At 41.6% G+C, this 19,330-nt stretch overlaps 1 protein-coding gene across 1 annotated transcript in view; it reads right to left on the bottom strand.

Annotated features, from left to right (window-relative positions):
• Nucleotides 1-18,244, bottom strand: part of edn3b (endothelin 3b) — an 83,599-nt gene extending 65,355 nt beyond the window's left edge. The window contains exons 1-3 of the mRNA XM_043710092.1: nt 18,201-18,244; nt 9,591-9,780; nt 5,634-5,786 (exon numbers count right to left, since the gene is read on the bottom strand). Of these exons, the coding sequence (XP_043566027.1) occupies nt 5,634-5,786; nt 9,591-9,706 (269 nt within the window). The 5' untranslated portion in view covers nt 9,707-9,780; nt 18,201-18,244. The remainder of the gene's footprint in view (nt 1-5,633; nt 5,787-9,590; nt 9,781-18,200) is intronic.
• Nucleotides 18,245-19,330: the final 1,086 nt, after the last annotated feature.

Raw genomic sequence — 19,330 nt, 5'->3', positions numbered from 1 at the left:
AGAGGGACAGAGCAATGGCAGATGGTATTTGACCCTGATAAGTGTGAGGTGATGCACCTCGGAAGAAGTAACAATCTGAGAGAGTACTCAATGGATTGCAGGACACTGGATACCTTACAAGAACCGAGGGATATTAGGGTATTTATTCACAGATTACTGAAGTCGGGAGAACACATGAATAGTAGAGTTAAGAAGGCAGATGGAACACTTGTTTTTCTCAGTCATGGCATAGATTTTAAGAACAAGGAGGTGATGTTGAAGTTGTACAGATTTTTGCGAAAGTGAGGACTGCAGATGCTGGAGATTAGAGTCGAGAGTGTGGTGCTGGAAAAGCACAGCAGGTCAGACATCATCTGAGGATCAGAAGAGTCTTCGTATCAGGCAAAAGCCCTTCATCAGACTATTGGTCAGGCCACATGGAGTATTATGGTCACCTCACTACAGGAAGGATGTGATAGCACTGGAGAGGGTACAGAGGAAATCCACAGGATATTGCCTGGGGTGGAGAAGTTAACCTATAAAGAGAGGCTTGGTTTGGATTGTTTTCTTTAGAGCAGTGAAGATTGAGGTGTATAAGATTATGAGGGGTATGGACAAGGTGAGTAGAAAGCCCTTGGTTGAGGAGTCAATCATGTGAGGGCATATTTTTAGGGTATGGGGCAGGAAATTCAGAGGGGATTTGGGAAAAAAAGTTTTCACTCAGCTGGTGATGGGAATCTGGAATGCAATGCCTGGGAAGGTGGTGGAGGTTGGAAATGTTACAAACTTTAAAAAATATTTGGATGAGCACTTGAAATATCATAATATTCAAGGATATGGGACATGTACAGGAAATTGGGATTAGTGCACTTTTACTGATAGTTATGTCAGTTCAGATTTGATGGACTGAAGGGCCTTTTCTGCACTGTATGTGCACTCTATGATTTTTGAATTCATTCCCTTTCATCTATCTTACTAATTACAAAAGATACCAGTAAATTTGTGAAGCAGGATTTTCCTTTCATAAAACCATGTTTACACGCACACTGATTTTCTCAGTTCCTTAATAATGAACACCAATCCCAAATGTAACTCCCTGTTTTCTGTCTCCCTCCTTTCTTGAATAGCAGTGTTTGCTAACATTCAGGGTCCAGAGCAATGCCACCTTCCTGGCCCCTATACCCATCCCTGCAACACCTGGATAACAAGATCACTTACGTCAGACTCCTATTTATTGACTTTAGCACCACCATCAACACCATAATTCCAACTAAACCCATCTCTAAACTCTAAGACCTAGGACTCTGCTTCCCCCGTGTGACTTCTTCATCTGTAGATCACAATCAGTAAGAATGGTTGATAATAACTCCTCCATATTAATCCTCAACTCTGGTGCTCCGGGTGGCAGACTCAGCCCCTTACCAATCTCCATGTATGCTCACAACTGTGTAGTCAAATTCAGCTGTAACTCCATTTACAAATTTGCTGATGACATTACCTTCATGGGTCAGATATCAAGCAATGATGGAAACAGACAGAGAGCTTAGTGGTATAGTGGAAAGATAACAATCTCTCCCTCAATGTCAGCAAAATGGAAGGAGCTGATCATTGACCTCTGGAAGTGGAGGGGGGGATATGCCGTTGTGTGTATCAATGATGCTGAGGTGAGATGGTCAAGCGCTCCAAGTTCCGAGGAGTAATTATCACCAAAAGTCTGTCCTGGTCCATCCGTGTCAACACTGCATTTAAGAAACCCCACGAGCCCTGGTAGTTTCTAAGAAGGATGAGGAAAATTGGCATGTCCACAATAACTCTTTATAGATGCCCCATCAAAAGTTTCCTATCTAGATGCATCAGAGCTTGGTATGTGCCCAGACCGCTAGAATTTACAGAGAGTTGTGAACATAGCCCAGTACATTATGCAAACTAGACTTACTTTCATCAACTCCATCTATACTTCGCACTGCCTCTGGAAAGCAACCAACATAATCAAAGACTTCTCCCAACCAGCGATACTCTCTTCCACCCTCTTCCATTAGGCAGAAGACACAAAAGTTTGAAATCATGTACCAACAGATTTCAGAACAGCCTCTTCCCAGCTGTTATCAGACCTATGAACAGACCCCTCCTATATTAGAGTTGACCTCTCTCTGCACCTTCTCTGTAGCTGTAACACTATACTCTGCATTCTGTTCTATTACCCTGATGTACTTATGTAAGGTATGATTTGTCTGGATGGCATGCAAAACAAGACTTTTCACTGTATCTTGGTACATGTGACAATAATAAATCAAATCAAATCAAATAAAAAATTCCTAAGACTGCTCTAGAATCAAAGGAATCTGTAAATCCTAATGAGGACATTTACCTGCAACTATCTCTATTTGACAGTTATGGGTTAGGACGTATGGTCTTGAGATTTCAAGTATTAGCCCCCTGAGTTTTCAGTTATTAATTTCTAGCTCTACCTGCAGGTGAAGTGTAATGTGGATAAATGTGAGGTTATCCCTTTTGGTAGCAAAACAGGGAAACAGCAATGTGATTGATTGGGAAAGAGGAACGTGCAACAAGACCTGGATGTCCTTGTACACCGGTCACTGAAAGTAAGCATGCAGGTGCAGCAGGCAGTGAAAAAGTTCAATGGTTTGTTTTCCTTCATGCAGACTGAATTTAGGTACAGGAGTATGAATGTCTTGCTGCATAGTACAGGACCTTGGTGAGAACAGACTTGGAGTAGTGTTTACATTTTTGGTCTCCTTATCTAAGAAAGGATGTTCTGGCTATGGAGAGAGTTCAAGATTAAACTAACTCCTGGAATGGCAGGGCCGACATATGAAGAGAGATTGGATTGGTTAGGATTACATTCACTGGGGTTTAGGAGAATAAAGGAGGATCTCACAGAAACGTATAAAATCTTTACAAGACTAGGCAAACTAAATGTAGGAAGGATGTTCCCAATGACTAGAAAGTCAAGAACTAGGGGTCACAGTCCAGAAATACAGGGTAGGCCATTTAGAACTGAAATGATGAGAGTTCTCTTCACCCAGAGATTAGCCTGTGGAATTCCCTGTCACAGAAGTCAAAACATTGAATGTTTTCAAGGAAGAGTTAAAAAATAATTCTTAGGGCTAAAGGTATGGGAGAAAAAACCAGAAACAGGGAATGAGTTGGATGATCAACCATGATCATATTGAATGGTGAAGTTGTCTGGAAGGGTCGAATGGCCTATCGCTGCTCTGTATTTCGATGTTGCTATGTTTACGCTGCACGGAGTTGTCAAGAGTCTTTACCACTGACATATTTTGTTGGTGCATTATCTAATTCTATCTGGTACTTTAATGAATTTTGTGAATTACTGAAATATGGGGATAAAGTTTTGTTGCATTAGTAGAGGTTGACAATATATTGTATTGAGAGGCAGCAATTAGCAGAGTGTTCATTTTGTATGTGCAGCTCCAATAACACTCATTCAGCTCAACACCATCCAGGACAAAGCAACACACTTGACTTATTTTTATTCACTCATGGGACAATATCATCACTGGTTGAGCCAGCATTTATTACCTATCTCTAGTTGCCCTAGTAGTGGTGAGCTGCCTTCTGTAACCACTGCAGTTCATGTGCACCATTCTGTTAGGGAGGGAATTCCATGAATTTAACCCATTGACACTTAAGGAACAATGATACATTTACAAATCAGGATGGTGAGTGACTTGGAGGGAAACTTGCAGGTGATGGTGTTCCTATGTGTCTGCTGCCCTTGTCTTTTTATATGGAAGTCATCATGGGTTTGGAAGATGCTATCTAAGGACCTTTTATGAATTTCTGCAGTCCGCCCTGTCGATGCTGCACACTACTGCTACTACGTGGTGGAGGGAGTAGATGTTTGTGGATGTGGTGCTAGTGCTAGTGTTCAGGACAAGGACAAGAGCAGCTGATGCCTGGGAACGCACCACCTGCAAGATACTCTGTAAAGCACTCACCATCCTGACCTGGAAATACTTTATCACTTGTCCCCTTCACACCTCCCCCAAACCCCAACATCAGCAGTGTGGGTCTACTTACAATGTACCATATCGGTTACATTGATTCAGGAAGTTAATTGACCACCACCAACTCCATGGAAATGAGGAATTGGCCAGAGTTGCTGCACTAGGCAGAGGTGCACACATCCTGCAGATTTCCTGCATGGATGTTAATCTCTGATGTAGTATTAATGTTAAACTCTCACTCCAGTCCTGTCCCAATCAGACTATCTTTACCCACATTGATATACTTTGCCAGCATCTTGACTTTCGTCTTTGGATTTCTAAATCTCTCTTCACTCAAATCCTCTTACCTTGCTGTCAGTTTAAAGCCTTTTCTCTACACCTATCAGGATTTGCTGCAGTATTGTTGTGTCAGTATGCTCTGTCCCCTCCTGACACACTCGGGTTATCGTTACCCACATCCTAGTCAGCTTTACTACCTTGTCCTCTCGTCGAATTTTGCAGTGCAGAATAGGGCCTTCACTCCACTGAGTCTATACCACCAAACGTATACACTAGTCCTATTTTTTCTGCACTATGCCCAAGTGGCATGAGAGGAATAGCTGCTTTCTGTGCATCCCTGTCCATGTTCCTCATTAATATTATCCACCTCTATACAACTCTGACTGTTCTCATTAACTTGCCAAACCTTACATCACCCCTGCTGTTTAGCTCTGATTGTGCAACTTGCCATGTCCTAGTGTCATTTAGCTGAAGACTGTCCCTTCAGAACAGTCCCGTGAAGGTGTCTGTGGGCCACGAGTCAAACCCCATTTCTTCCCCACCAATCTTTGAGCCATGTATCCAAATCCTTGCTTTATTCATTTTTTGCCCATTTACTCACAGCTCAAGCAACAATTCAGAGATTATCGTCTCTAAGGTCATGCATTTCCATCAAGACCCCAGTTGCTTGCACATCCTTTGCGGAGCCTCTTTCTTAGTCCTATCTCTGTCGTTGGTACCCACATTGGCCATGAAGCTAAATCCTTCCTTTCCCACTGTAACTTCCTCTCTATCCTAATGGCGACTTCCTTAACCCTGGGCACCACTTCACATCACATCCAGTTCTTCACTGGATTCACATGTCCTTGTTCCTCACCCAACCTGATTCATCATGCACCAACTGTGGATAGGTCTCCACTGAGATTCACAATGTTTACATCCCACAGGTTGCTGTTGTTCAGCGTGGGAGAGATCCCTGCCAGGCCGGATTGGGAGAGATCCCTGCCAGGCTGGTTTGGGAGTGGATCCCTGCCAGGCCGGATTGGGAGAGATCCCTGCCAGGTCGGATTGGGAGAAATCTCTGCCAGGCCGATTTGGGAGCGGATCCCTGCCAGGCCGGATTGGGAGAGATCCCTGCCAGGCCAGATTGGGAGTGGATCCCTGCCAGGCCGGATTGGGAGAGATCCCTGCCAGGCCGGATTGGGAGAGATCCCTGCCAGGCTGGTTTGGGAGCGGATCCCTGCCATGGAGTATGAGTGGATTTCTGCTAGGACAGATCAGGAGTGGATCAAGATTTAATCAGAAGCTTCTGTTTAGGCAGCACAGCAACATCTGGTTGCTCTCCTGATTTCATGCACAGTTGCCACAAACTGTTTGCACTTAGCTTGTATTTGACCTCCACACCTTTCATTCTGTCGACAAAATTGGTTACACTGCCAATCAGTTTCTTCTGTGCAGATACATCGAGCTCTTGGAGCCGTCGGGGACCCACTTGTCTCCTCTTTGTCCGAACGTTTATGCCTTTGCACATTCGTTAATCCATATGGTACAATTCGCCTGGAATTAAGATGCCATAACATTAAGGATGAGGAAAATACCCTGACAGAAAAGGACAAAATCTCAAAGACAGGTCACTGTGCAGTCAACAACACTTGTTCTCTTTGAATGTCGTGATTCCCTTCCTCCCCTTCTCCACCTCCTTCTCCCATTCCCCTGACCTGACTGCAGTGTCAAATCCACTCACCTGTCTCCTGCCACCCTACCCCCTCCATCCCTGGCTCGCTTGTCGATTGAAAATATAGTCAAGTTTATCTTTAATTCATGCAGTGTCCCATGCTCTATTAGATGGTACAACTGTTGCTATTGCGTTGTTAGTGGGGTTTTTTTTTATTATCCATTGGACTGAGGCATCTCTGGCTAGTACAGCATTTAAATTCCATCTTTAAATTGCCCAGAGGGCAGTTAAGAGCCAACCACATTGCTGTAGGTCTGGAGTCACATGCTAGCCAGACCAGGATGGTCACTAAAGGACATGAGTGAACCAGGTGGGGTTTTCCAACAATTCACAATGGATCCATGGTTATTATTAGTCTCCTCATTTCAGATTTTGTTTTCTAATGTATTCAAATTCAACCACCTGCCATGAAGAATTCAAACCCAGGTCCCCAGAATGTTATTTGGGTCTCTGGATTCACAGTCCAAAAATAATACCACTCGACCATTACTTTCCCCCCTGGGTGAACGGTGTGAACGTTGGAAGTGGTGGATGTGGTGCCCATCAAGCGGGCTGCTTTTTCCTGGATGGTGTCAATCCTGTTGTATTTGGAACAACAACCATCCAGGCAAGTGGGGAGTATTCCATCACAATCCCGGCTTGTGCCTTTTAGATGGTGGACAGGCTTTGGGGAGTCAGGAAGTAAATTAGCCACCCCAGGATTCCTTGTTTTGTAGCCACAGTATTTATATGGCAAGGTCATTTCAGTTTCTGGGGCAACTCCCAGATGGTCAGAGGAAAATTAGATCATGAAAAAGAGCAGGAGTAAATTATTCAAACCATTGAGCTTGCTCCAACATCCAATAAGATGGCAACTAATTTACCTTATTACCATTTTCCAAACCCCATGTCCCTTGTGACCATTAACATCGTAAAATATATTTGATCTCTGTTTTTAAAATGGTTTATGCTGTTCAGCCTCCTGGAGCAGAAAATTCCAACATTCACCATCCTCTGAGTGAAGATGTTTCTCCACACCACAGTCTTAAGTGTCTTGTATTTTATCTGAAAATATGTCCTCTGGTTCTACACCATACAACCAGCTGTATCAATTCTCCAACGTCAATCTTGTCAAACTGTGTAATGGGTGTTACACCTCAATTAGAGCACCTCACACTCTTCAAAACCCGAGAGAATACAGACCCTGACTCCTCAATGGTAACACCATTGAATTAGATTAGATTAGATTAGATTACAGTGTGGAAACAGGCCCTTCGGCCCAACAAGTCCACACTGACCCGCCGAAGCGAAACCCACCCATACATTTACCCCTTACCTAACACTACGGGCAATTTAGCATGGCCAATTCACCTGACCCTGCACATCTTTGGACTGTGAGAGGAAACCGGAGCACCCGGAGGAAACCCACGCAGACACGGGGAGAACGTGCAAACTCCACACAGTCAGTCGCCTGAGGCGGGAATTGAACCCAGGTCTCTGGCGCTGTGAGGCAGCAGTGCTAACCACTGTGCCACCGTGCCGCCCTCAAATGTTTAGGAGAGATGGCTATTATTTGTGTGGTGTGAACGTTACTTGCCATTTATCAGCCCAAGCTTAGATATTATTCAGATCTTACTGCATGTTGTTGCTTATGCTTATGTTTGGTTTCCACAGAGTCCTGTTTGGGAGCTGTACCAGATTGACACCTTAGGTTGAGATGTGCTGGTGCTGCTCCTCCACTCTTCATTGATCCAGGGTTAATTCCCTGGCTTGATGGTAATCATTGATTGGGGGATTTGCCAAGCAATGGGGTTGCTGTAGGTCAAACATTAGGCCTGTCCCACCATGCAACATGGCTGGTCTATAACCTAACTCCACATCCGTCATTACAGTTTCATCTTATTGTCCTCTAGATAGCAATAGCAACCAGAGTCAACTAGCCAAACAGTCAGCAATCATTTTTCTTAAACATAAACAGGGATCATAAGATTAGAAGCAGAAGTAGACCATTCAGCCCATCCAGACCACTCTGCTATTCGGTGAGATGTTACTGTTCGGATAATCCACAACTCCACTTTCCTGCCCTTTCCCCATAATCCTTGATTCCCTTACTGATTAAAAATCTGTCTATCTCAGCCTCGAAGATACTTAATGACACAGCCTTGATGGGCCTGTGTGGTAAAACAAATTACAGATTCACTGCCCTTGGAGAGAAGAAATTTGTCCTCATTTCTGTTTTAAGTCAGTCACCCATTATTCTGAAATTATACCTTTGTATCCTGGAACATTAAGCTGCTAGTCCTGTCCATCCTTGAGCCACGTTTCTGTAATTGCTATGATATCCCAGTCCCATGTTCCTAACCATGCCTTGAGTTCATCTGCCTTTCCTGTTAGGCCTACAATTTAATTTCAAAAGGATTGAATGCAACAGTACAACAGACAGGGCTTTGAAGAGACCACACCTGGAATACATGATAGAATTTTGTTCCATTTGCCTGAGGAATGAGATATTTTCTGGACATTGGGTGCAGTAAACAATGAACATGACAACTGTCTTCGATTGTCATAAAGACCTTTGGTTCTCTAATACTCTTTACAAGAAAGGAAATCTGTTGTTCTTACCTGATCTGGGACTACATGTGACTTCAGATCCATAACAATATGGTTACCTTTTAAATGCCTTCTGAAATGGCCCTAGAAATTTTACCTAGTTAAGGGCAATTAGGGTTGGGCAACAAATGTTTGCCTTGCCAAGGACACCCATAACCCATGAAAGAAAAAGGAAAACATCAGGATTAGACCATCCGGATCTCAAACCATATTCTGCTATTCAATATGGTCAGTGCTGATTTCCTGCCTCAACTTTATTTCTTGCTTAAACCATAGATTGTTTGATTCTCTGAGAGCTCAACATCTGTCTCTCTCAGCCTTGGATATCCTCAACAGATCATCCACAACTCTCGGGGGTAGAGTTTACAAAGATTCACAGTCCCTCGAACGAAGACATGCTTTCCCATCTTAGCCCCTATCCTGAGACTGTGCCCCGTGTTCTAGATAGCCCTGACAGAAAGAAACAAGCCCTCAGTGTCATCTCTGTTGAGTTTCAGAACTGGGGAAATAGTCTCAGGAGATCGCTGAGTGTAGCGAGGGGACAGGATGCATTCTGGGTGAGGAGCTTCAATGTCTAACACCAGGAGTGACATCGTGTCACTGCTATTGGCTGGGCTTCCTGACTCCTAAAGGATAGAACTGCTAAGATTGAATCTACGGCAGACAGTGAGGGAAACACTTAGAGGGAAAACTGACTCGACCTCATCCTACAGTGGCCTTGTTACAAGTGTCCACATGGTGGGTCGATGCTAATGTTGTGACTGTCATCTTATTCAGAAGGTCATGAATCTCTGAGATGCTCTACTGCAGAGGGCTGTAGAAAATTCATTCTTTGAGTATGTTTAACTTAAATAGCAACGATTTAAAGGGATCAGGAGTTGATTTTGGACATTGAAGTAGATGATTAGCCATGATTGCACTGTGTGGTGGAGCAGGCTCAAAGCAGGCTGAATGGCCTCCCACTGCCCGTATATTCCTATGTACCTAATCCTGATTGGAGTTCTGCACATGTCTGGCTCCACCTATTCACAACTTACTCTGGGGTGTTCATCCAGATGACATCCAGGTGGCAGTAGTACACACACTCTTTATCCTTGTAAGAGTAACAGGTACAACGTTTAACTCGTGCTCGAGGTCGCACCAACGCATTCATCCCTGAATGAAGAGGGGCCTGTAGTTCCACCTCCCAGTCTCCGGCACTGTTTGAGGACTCTCCCCCGTAGACACCTGCAAAGAAACCACAAGTTGGAGGTTTAATCAAACAGACAAGCATCAATTACACTCACACAGAGTGAGACAAGTGAGAGAATCAATAATCGATTCACTGAACCCCATCATTTGGACTTATGGGCGGCACAGTGGCACAGTGGTTAGCACTGCTGCCTCACAGCGCCAGAGACCCGGGTTCAATTCTGGCCTCAGGCAACTGTGTGTGTGGAGTTTGCACATTCTCCCCGTGTCTGTGCGGGTTTCCTCCGGGTGCTCCGGTTTCCTCCCACAGTCCAAAGATGTGCAGGTCAGGTGAATTGGCCATGCTAAATTGCCCGTAGTGTTAGGTGAAGGGGTAAATGTAGGGGAATGGATCTGGGTGGGTTGCTCTTCAGAGGGTGGGTGTGGACTTGTTGTGTCGAAGTTTCTACACTGTAAGTAATCTAATCTACTTTGTTTACTTATTAATTTGTTAATACATTTTATTAATAATTTTATTAATTAAGTGTAATTATGAATGAAATAATGCGATGAATGCTCGGGTGAGATGTTTGGGGAAATGGGGAAAGGTGGAAATAGTGTCGAGAGTGTGGTGCTGGAAAAGCACAGCAGATCAGGTAGCATCTGAAGAGCAAGAGAATGGACATTTCGGGCATAAGCCCTTCATCAGGAAGCCCAAATGTCGATCCTCCTGCGCCTCAGATGCTGCATGCCATGCTGTGCTTTTCCAGCACCACATTCTCCACTCTGATCTCCAACATCTGCAGTCCTCACTTTCTCAAAGGTGGAAAAAGACAGCATGACATCAAGGAGCTCATGTACAAAATGAGGTTTAGCTGGCAATAAGTAGCTGATTGGTTTGTGCATTTGTGAGCAGTCATTTTCTTGCCAAAGGTCATTTGCCTAATGACAGCTCTGTGATTGGCTCCTGATAGCTGAACAGCCTGTGGATGTGAATGATACAGGGACAAACCTTTCTCCCACTGCAAGAGGAGATGGTGTCCCTCATTCTGTCTAGTAAAAATACCTGAGATTGAAGAAAGCCATTTCTTTTCTCCCACTCGTTTCAGTAAACTATTGATTTTAATCAACAAGTCAGAGACTTATCATCTGTGACCCAATTGCTCTGTGTCTCCCGTGAAGAAGTGATAGAATCTGAAAAACTCAGAGAGCTGAAGGACTTGCCATACAAAATGAATCCTAAGGACTGGTGCCATTAAACTGTTTCCCCAATACTTTTTCCCCACCATCCTTAACACCTTTTTTTTAAATTGTGTGTGTTGTAGGTATGTGTGTGTATTGGAATTTGTGCAGGGTGAGGTGAGGGTTAAAACTAATGGAGGTGTGATTCAGCAGTTCCTCGTTGTTCACCTATGATTATAAACTATTTGTTTATAATAAATAATAGTTCTTGTTAAGCACAAAAATCTAGTCAGTGTATTCTGTTAGTAAGTCTCTTAGCTACTGGTTAAAAGACAAAACAGCTTGCAGCAACTGACAGATGAAATAACTGGCTTCTTTCAAGTATTTTTACTGCAGTGAGGGAGATTTTTCAGTTGTCCAAAGGCTTCTCTTGATATCATTTGCTCCCACTAGCTGTTCAGCTCCTCAGAAAGCAATCAGAGATTTATCGCTGGACTAATGACCTTTGGCATTCACAACTGGTCACAATTTCACAAACCGCTTTTGCTGATATGTCCTGGTGCTACGACATCTGTAAATGTTTTCCTGTACCGATGGAACAAAACAGCAGTGAGAGCAACACGCACAATGAGTTCCAGTAACTTGTTTCTTAATGTGCAGCAATTTCCTTCCATGCTCCTTGATATTTAAAACAGACCTTTTTCTATTTTGGTCTACAATCAAAGTACAGAAAATAAAGTGAAATGCTCTTTACAAGGATAGCTATGGCTACGCATGACACAAAGTAGGAGGTATGTTCTGGGGAGATGATATAAGAAGGTTACAAAGAGATCAGACAGGCTGCGTGAGTGGGTAAAAATCTGGTTGATGGAGTATAATGTGGGGAAATGTGAAGGTGAAGAGAGCTCTTGGTCCTCAAGTGCATGAGTTATATGAAGTTAGTACACACATACAACAGTATTTACGAAGGCTAAACTTTATTACAAGAAGAATTGAACATAAAATTAAAGATTTTTTGCTTCAGTTACACTGAGTATTGAGACCACATCTTGAATACTGTATATCATTTTGGTTTTTTTTGTTTAAGGAAGGATGCAAATGCATTGGAGACATTTTTGAGGAGGTTTATTAGATTGATACCAGTGATCAATTATCAGGAAAGATCAGAATTATTGGTCTTCATTCCACCAAAGTTTAGAGAAGTGAAGGATGAATTGATTGACAAAAGACTCCAAATGTTCTTGACCAGATAGATGTGGAAAGGATATTTCCTCTTGTCAGTGAGCTCAGAACTACTGGGCACTGTTTAAAAAATGCGTGTTGCTGAAAAATGACACATTTGTCAGAGGTTTTTATCTTATACTCATCAGGACAATTCGCAAGAATACTGATTTTAAAGGAAAAACTGTATGAGAGGAGATGCTGATTGATAGCCAAGTGATCTTCGATTGGTAAAGTTGTCACACCTTCATTTTGGCATTTCTTATGAATTTTCCCTGATGCACGGAAAACCATATGCTTTCACAAAATATGCCTTTTGTCATCTAGATTCATGTTCTGTATCACCAAACAGTGATTTCTTTAAAAATTAGCAGTTATCCTTTCCTCAGATCCCCTCTAAACCATCCATACTCAAACCATCCCTCAAACTTAGGCCCTCTGCTCTGATACAAGATTTGCCACAGGGAAAAGATTCTCATAATCTACTTGCCTATGCCTCATAATTTTGTCCGCCTCAGTCAGATCCCTCCTCTACTCCAAGGTAAACAAAGCCAACCTATCCAGTTTCTGCTCATAATTGAGACCTTTCATCCCAGGCAACATCCTGGTGAATCTCCTCTGCATCCTCTCCAGTGCAATATTGTCCTTTTGATAGTGTGGCAACCAGAACACCACGCAGTATTCCATTTGTGGCCTAATCAATGGTTTATAATGTTGAAATAAGACAACCTTGCGTCTAAATTTTACAGCCCAGATAATGAAGGTAAGCATCCCCGTATGCATTCTTCCACCACCCTGGCTCCCTGTGTGGACACCTTCAGGGATCTATAGACTTGGACACCAAGGTCCCTTTGTTCCTCAATACTTTTCTAAAATTACAGCAATTCCTTCCTCAGTCCTCCGTTGTAAAACAGCCCTTTCCCAATTCAATTTACGATCAAAAACAAAATAAAATCGAAAGGTACAGTCTTTACAGTACAATAGATTTTTATGGGGTACCTGTCTGGCATTCCAAACTGTAACCTCCTTAATAATCAATTCAAACACCTTTCCTGCAACAGACATTTACAATTTTCAGTCAGATGGAACCTTCCCAAAATATGACAAGTTTTGTAAAATTAACACCAAATCATCTGCTACCTCATAAGCCATCTCTCTTTTTGACCCTGGGATGAAATGCATTTGGACCTGGAAACTTACCTGCCCAGAGCTGGGTCAGTTTGTGTAGCACCACCTCTCCTGTGATTGTAATTTCACTAAGTTCCCCTCTCTATCCCACCCACATTAGAGAAGAGGAGGTGCTTGAGGTCTTAAAAATTATAAAGGTAGAGAAATCCCCGGGACCTGGTCAAATCTATTGTAGGATATTGTAGGAAGCTAGTGAAAACAAATTGCAGGGTCGCTACCACAGATATTTGTATTACCTGCAGCCACAGGTAAGGCGCCCTGGAGGGTGTCTAATGTTGTATTTTTATTTTACAAAGGCTGTAAGGAGAAGCCTGGGAACTACTGGTGAGTGAGTTTGACATCAGTATTGAGGGAATTCTGAAAGACAGGATTTACATGCGTTTGGAGAGGCAAGGACTGATTAGGGATAGTCAGCATGGCTTTGTGTGTGGGAAATTGCGTCTCACAAACTTGACTGAGTTTTTTGAGGATGTGACTAAGAAAATAGATGAGGGCAGAGCAGTAGATGTTGTCTACATGGACTTTGACAATGCCCTTGACAAGGTTTCGCATAGCAGACTGGTTAATAAAGTTAGATCACATGGGATTCAGAAAGGTCTTGCCAATTGGATAACAAAATTGGCTTGATGGTAGGAGATAGAGGGTGGTGGTGGGAGGTTGTTTTTTGGACTGGAGATCTGTGACCAGCACTGTTCCAAAAGGATTCGTGCTGGGTCCACCGTTGTTTGTCATTTACATAAGTGATTTGGATGAAAATGTAGGAAACATAGTTTGTAAGTTTGTGGGTGACACCAAAATTATTGATATAGTAGACAGTGAGGAAGATTATCTGAGATGAATTGGACCAATGGGCAGAGGATGGGAGTTTAATTTAGTTAATGTGAGGTGTTGCATTTCGGTACAACAAACAAGGGCAGGGCTTATATAGTTAAAAGTAGTGCCTTGGGGAATTTTGTCGAACAAAGAAACCTAGGTACATAGTTCTTTGAAAGTTGCATCACTGGGAGACAGGGTGTTAAAGAAGATGCTTGCATTCATTGCTCAGATCATTGAGTATAAGAGTTGGGACACCATGTTGTGGCTATACAGGACGTTGGTGAGATCACTTTTGGAGTTCTGTATATGGTTATGGTCACCATTCTATAGGAAGGATATTGTTAAATTGGAGAGATTGCAGAAAAGATTTGTAAGGGATGCTACTGGGATTGGAGCATTAGAGTTATAAGGAGAGTCTGGATAAGCTGGGAGTTTGTTACTGGAGCATAGGAAGTTGAGGGTGACCTTATAGAACTTTATGAAACTATGTGGGACACAGATAAGGTGAACAGCTAAGGTCTTTCCTGAGGGTGGGGTAGTTCATAACTGGACAGCATAATTTTAAGGTGAGAGGGGAAAGATTTAAAAGGGACCTGAGGGGCAACTATTTCACACAGAGAGTGGTTCATATATGGAATGAACTGCCAGAAGAAGCTGAAGGTGGAGTACAGTTCCAACATTTCAAAGATATTTGAACGGGTACATGAATAGGAAAGATTTAGACGGATACAGGCCAAACACAGGAAAATTGGTCTAGCTAAATTTGGGAAACTTCATTATTTCCTTATTGACTATTATTAACTCTTCATTTTTAATCTTTTGAGGACCAACATTCACTTTACTTTGTCTTTTCCTTTTCAGTTTTGAAATATCTAGCTAGCTTCCTCTCCTTTTCTAATTTCATCCCCCAGATTAACTTAATAATTACTGCTTTATATTCTGCCCAATCAAATGGCCTGCTACTCATATGAATATAGGAACGTAGATGTATTCTGAAATATCCCCCTAAACCATATCTCCACTGATCTATCTCCTAGCCAAGTGTGCCAGTTTACTTCAGCTAGCTCAATGTTCATATGAGTTTACAAACAAGGAATGAGAGTAGGCCACTCAACCCTTCGAGCCTAAATCATATTCAAAAGGATTGTGGCTCCTCTGATTTTAACCTCAGCTCTACATTTCTTCACAAATCTGATAATCTTCCCCTTGGTAAATAGACATCTATCTACCTTTGCCTTCAAAATATTTAAATATTCCGCATCCACTGTCTTTTGAGGAAAGGAATTCTAAATCCTCACATCCCTCTGAGAGAAAAGAAAAATGTCCTCATCTCTGTTTTAAATAGGTGACTACTTATTTGTAAATTATGACCCCGAGTTCTAGATTCTCCCACTTGAGGAAACATCTTTTCTACGTGCACCCAGTCAAGACCCCTCAGGATCTTACATGTTTCAGTTAAATCACCTTGGACTCTTCTGAAGTTAAAAAGATACAGGCCTAGCCTTTCCTCGTAAGACAATCCACACATTCCAGGCATTAGTCTAGTAAACCTTCTCTGAACTACTTGTAATGCAGTAACATCCTTCTATAAGTACAATGACCAATACTGTACACAGTACTCCAGATGCAGTCTCACATATGCCCTGTTTAACTGAAGCATAGCTTCCCTAATCTTCTATTCAATTACTTTGCAATACAACATAACACTCTATTAGCTTTCCTAATTACTTACTTGCCCAGCATACTAACCTTCTGCAATTTATGCATTTAGGATACTCAGATCTCTCTGCATCTCAGGGCTTTGCAAGCCCTCACCTTCCTGCCAAAACAGAAAAAGGGCATTTTCCCACATCATACTCTATTTGCCAGATCTTTGCCAACTCATTTAACTTACTTATACTTCTCCATAAGCTCTGTAAGCTCCTTATGTCCTCTTTGCAAATGACTTTCCTACCTATCTGTGTACCATCAGCAAATTTAGCTACCGTTCCTCCAGTCCCTTTGTCCAAATAATTTGTATAAATTGTAAAGAGTTGTGGCCTCAGCACTGACCATGTGGCATACCACTTGTGACACCCTGCTAACCTGAAAAAGACCATTCATTCTTACATGTTGCTTCCTGCTGCCCAGCCAATTCTTCTTTATCCATACCAATATGTTACCCTGAGTACTATCAACTTTTATTTTCTGTAAGTAACCTTTGATTTGAAATCTTACCAAATATTTTCTGGAATACTAAATAAAGTACATTCACTGATTCCCCTTTATCTACGCGCAGTGTTGATTCTTCAAAGAATTCCAATAAACTATTTAAACAGAATTTCCCTTTGACAAAACCATGTCGGTTGATCACCTTGAACCTATCTCAGTCTGAGGCCTACTGTCCTCCCTTTCAAATTGACTGTAACATTCAATCATATTGTGGTTATAATTTTTGTGAATAAACTATGATTTTAAATATATTGTGTGTATAAACATTTATTTTCAGTTTTAATGACATATGAATTTTCTAATTCTTATAATTATTTTGTAAGCATGTCTGTAGCCAAGGTGATAAGGTATTAATTAACTTGGAAGCATGTCTGTAGCTATTGGTAATTTCACTTACAACAGGTTGAGAGAGCTTCTTTGTCAACACTCATTGGTTTTTGTCTACTTGGAATGTTTTACAACTTATTACGGCAGTCCATTGAGCTTTAAGGTCTACTAGAAATTTCTAGACATCTGGATTCCTTTTTAAATTAAGGAGGAACACCCACTGATTAATGGGAAAAAAAAACTTTTATTTTAATTTTATTATGTTTTGGCCAGTTCTATGAAGTCTTTGGATGGAGATGGTTGTGCAGGACCATGCTCTTGAGAAATACAAAATATAACAAAATTAGATTACATTAGAGTAAGAAATTAGTGATAGCCCCAAACTAGGAATTTGGGATAAAACCCTGAAGAGGTTACTTGAATCTCAGTATATGTATTACTGCCATGTTAAAATCAAAATAAAAGATGATCTATCAAGCCAGATTTGAGATTGGCATCTGACTTGTCAGTAAAACTACTTATGGTGCCTTTATTGTAAAGTCATTAATTAATTCTATCACATTACACTATACCAAGTCTAATTTAATCTATGCCCTAGTGATATCAGAAGGTGAGTATCTGAGAAATTCTCTCAAAATCACTCTGTGAATTTCTCATCCAGGCTATCATCATCAATTTGATTTGTCCAGCCTATATACAGATTAAAGTCATCCATGATAACTGCTACCCTGTATCACAAGCAACTAATATTTCTTCTTGTATCCTTTGTCCCAGATTATGGTTAGTTAAGGGGCCTGTTGACCACTCTCAGTAGTGAGTTCTTTCCCCAATTATTTCTCATCTCCACTGAAACCTGATCTCCTGAACCAAGGTCAAACAAATGCACCAATGTGATACTTGATTAACAGTGCTACACCTCCCTCTTGACATTTACCCACTTCCAATTCTTCTTGCATATCATTTGCCCTTCAATATTCAGCACCCAATCCTTGTTAACTTGTAGAGATGGCTCCATAATGGATAGCAGAGTATATGTATTTACTTCAGTGTATATGATCAATGTGTTTACTTTGCCATGAATGTATCTTCAGAATCAAAGTCCTTTGGTTTTGTCGTTCTGCTAACCTTTGTAATGGTCATGATTTAACTGGCAAAAATGCGCTGACAATCATTCCCCACTGTTACATAAATTGCTAGGAAATATACAAATGTATAAAGATCCTAATGATACCACCAAAACCCAATCCGCCTGACTGATTGCCACCCACAAGGAAATTAAACCACACCACGTTTCTTAAAAAGTAGAAATTTCAAAAGATTCTATTTATTAAGAGCAGTGAAGAGAACTGAATTGTAACTTGTGCAACTTGAACTATAACCCTTTCAAACCCCTTTCTCTCTCAGCCACAGACACACACAAACATATTTATGACAGAAAAAAAGACAGTTAGTTTCACGCATATATTGTGGATAGAAAAATATACAGATAAAGAAAATTAATTATTGCAGCGATGAGACACCATTGTCTGTACCATGAAGACTGCCCTTTGTTCTGATGGCTGGTCAGGTGAATGGAGGTTTCTTCTTGTTTGAATCTCTTTTATTTTTCAGTCTTTCCTAACATGGGGGTAGAGAGAGAGAAAAACAGAGAAGGAGGGAGGGATGGAGGGAGGGAGGGGTGGGGAGACACAGAGAATGAGCAAAAGCGGGTGTGAGTGAAAGACAGTGAGAAATGCTGGCTTTCTACCTGCAAGCTCTGGTTATTTTTCACTCTGCTGCTCTTATTACTTACAGCTTTTCAATGTTTAGAAAGTCAATCAATCAGAAAGCTGTTGCCAGGACTAATATCCTTACGTGAAAACCTTTTATTATCATTCAGCCTCAGCTTCTCTCTCATTTTGTTTTCAAAACAGTAACATTGGAATGCCAGCTGAACAACATGCAACATCTGATTTTTAAGCTGCAGAACTGTCCGTTTTTTAGTTGTAGCAATCCAACTCCCATTTCTGGTTAAAGTTTCAAATAAGTTGAAAAATACGTGGTCTCTTACATAACATCTATTGTTGGTTTATCCTCTTTGTCCCTTTCTATTCGTTCTCTGACCTTCATTTCCCACATCACTACCTTGCTCTGAGTTCTGAGGAAGGTTAACTTTGATTTCTCTGCACGGATGCTGCCCGACCTGCTGAGCTTTTCCAGCAATCTCCATTTTTGTCACTACATTGCTGTCCTGCCTTAACCCTATCCCTAGATTTTCTATATCTACCAAAGCGCATTCCTTCACTCCCACTGTTCAGTTCAAAGCTGTCCCTGCTTCCCTCGTCATACAGTTTGCTGAAACATGTTTCCACTATTTTTATTAAATGCTTACAATGAAAAGTTGTTTGCATGTAACTGTTTTAAGTATCTACATTATGTTTTTATTTATCGGCTTTCCAGTATTTTTAAGTAGGCCATTTGTACAATTCCTCTTACTAAGCATTTACTCGTCAAATAGCTTACCAGGCCCCTCTGATATTAGCTGTGTTTCTTAACGATGTTTTGAACCAAGTGCATGTTGTCTCTGAAAAGCTGAATTGCTGCACTCCAAAAAAAGTGAGAAAAAAGCAAAGTACACTTCCTTTTCCAACTTCTCTGGATATCCAAACCAGACAAACTCCCA

The sequence above is a fragment of the Chiloscyllium plagiosum genome, chromosome 20 (genome assembly GCF_004010195.1).
Source record: "Chiloscyllium plagiosum isolate BGI_BamShark_2017 chromosome 20, ASM401019v2, whole genome shotgun sequence".
Classification (NCBI taxonomy): Eukaryota; Metazoa; Chordata; class Chondrichthyes; order Orectolobiformes; family Hemiscylliidae; genus Chiloscyllium; species Chiloscyllium plagiosum.
The sequence above is the reverse complement of the archived record's forward strand: the minus strand, read 5'-3'. Positions and strand labels throughout refer to the sequence as shown.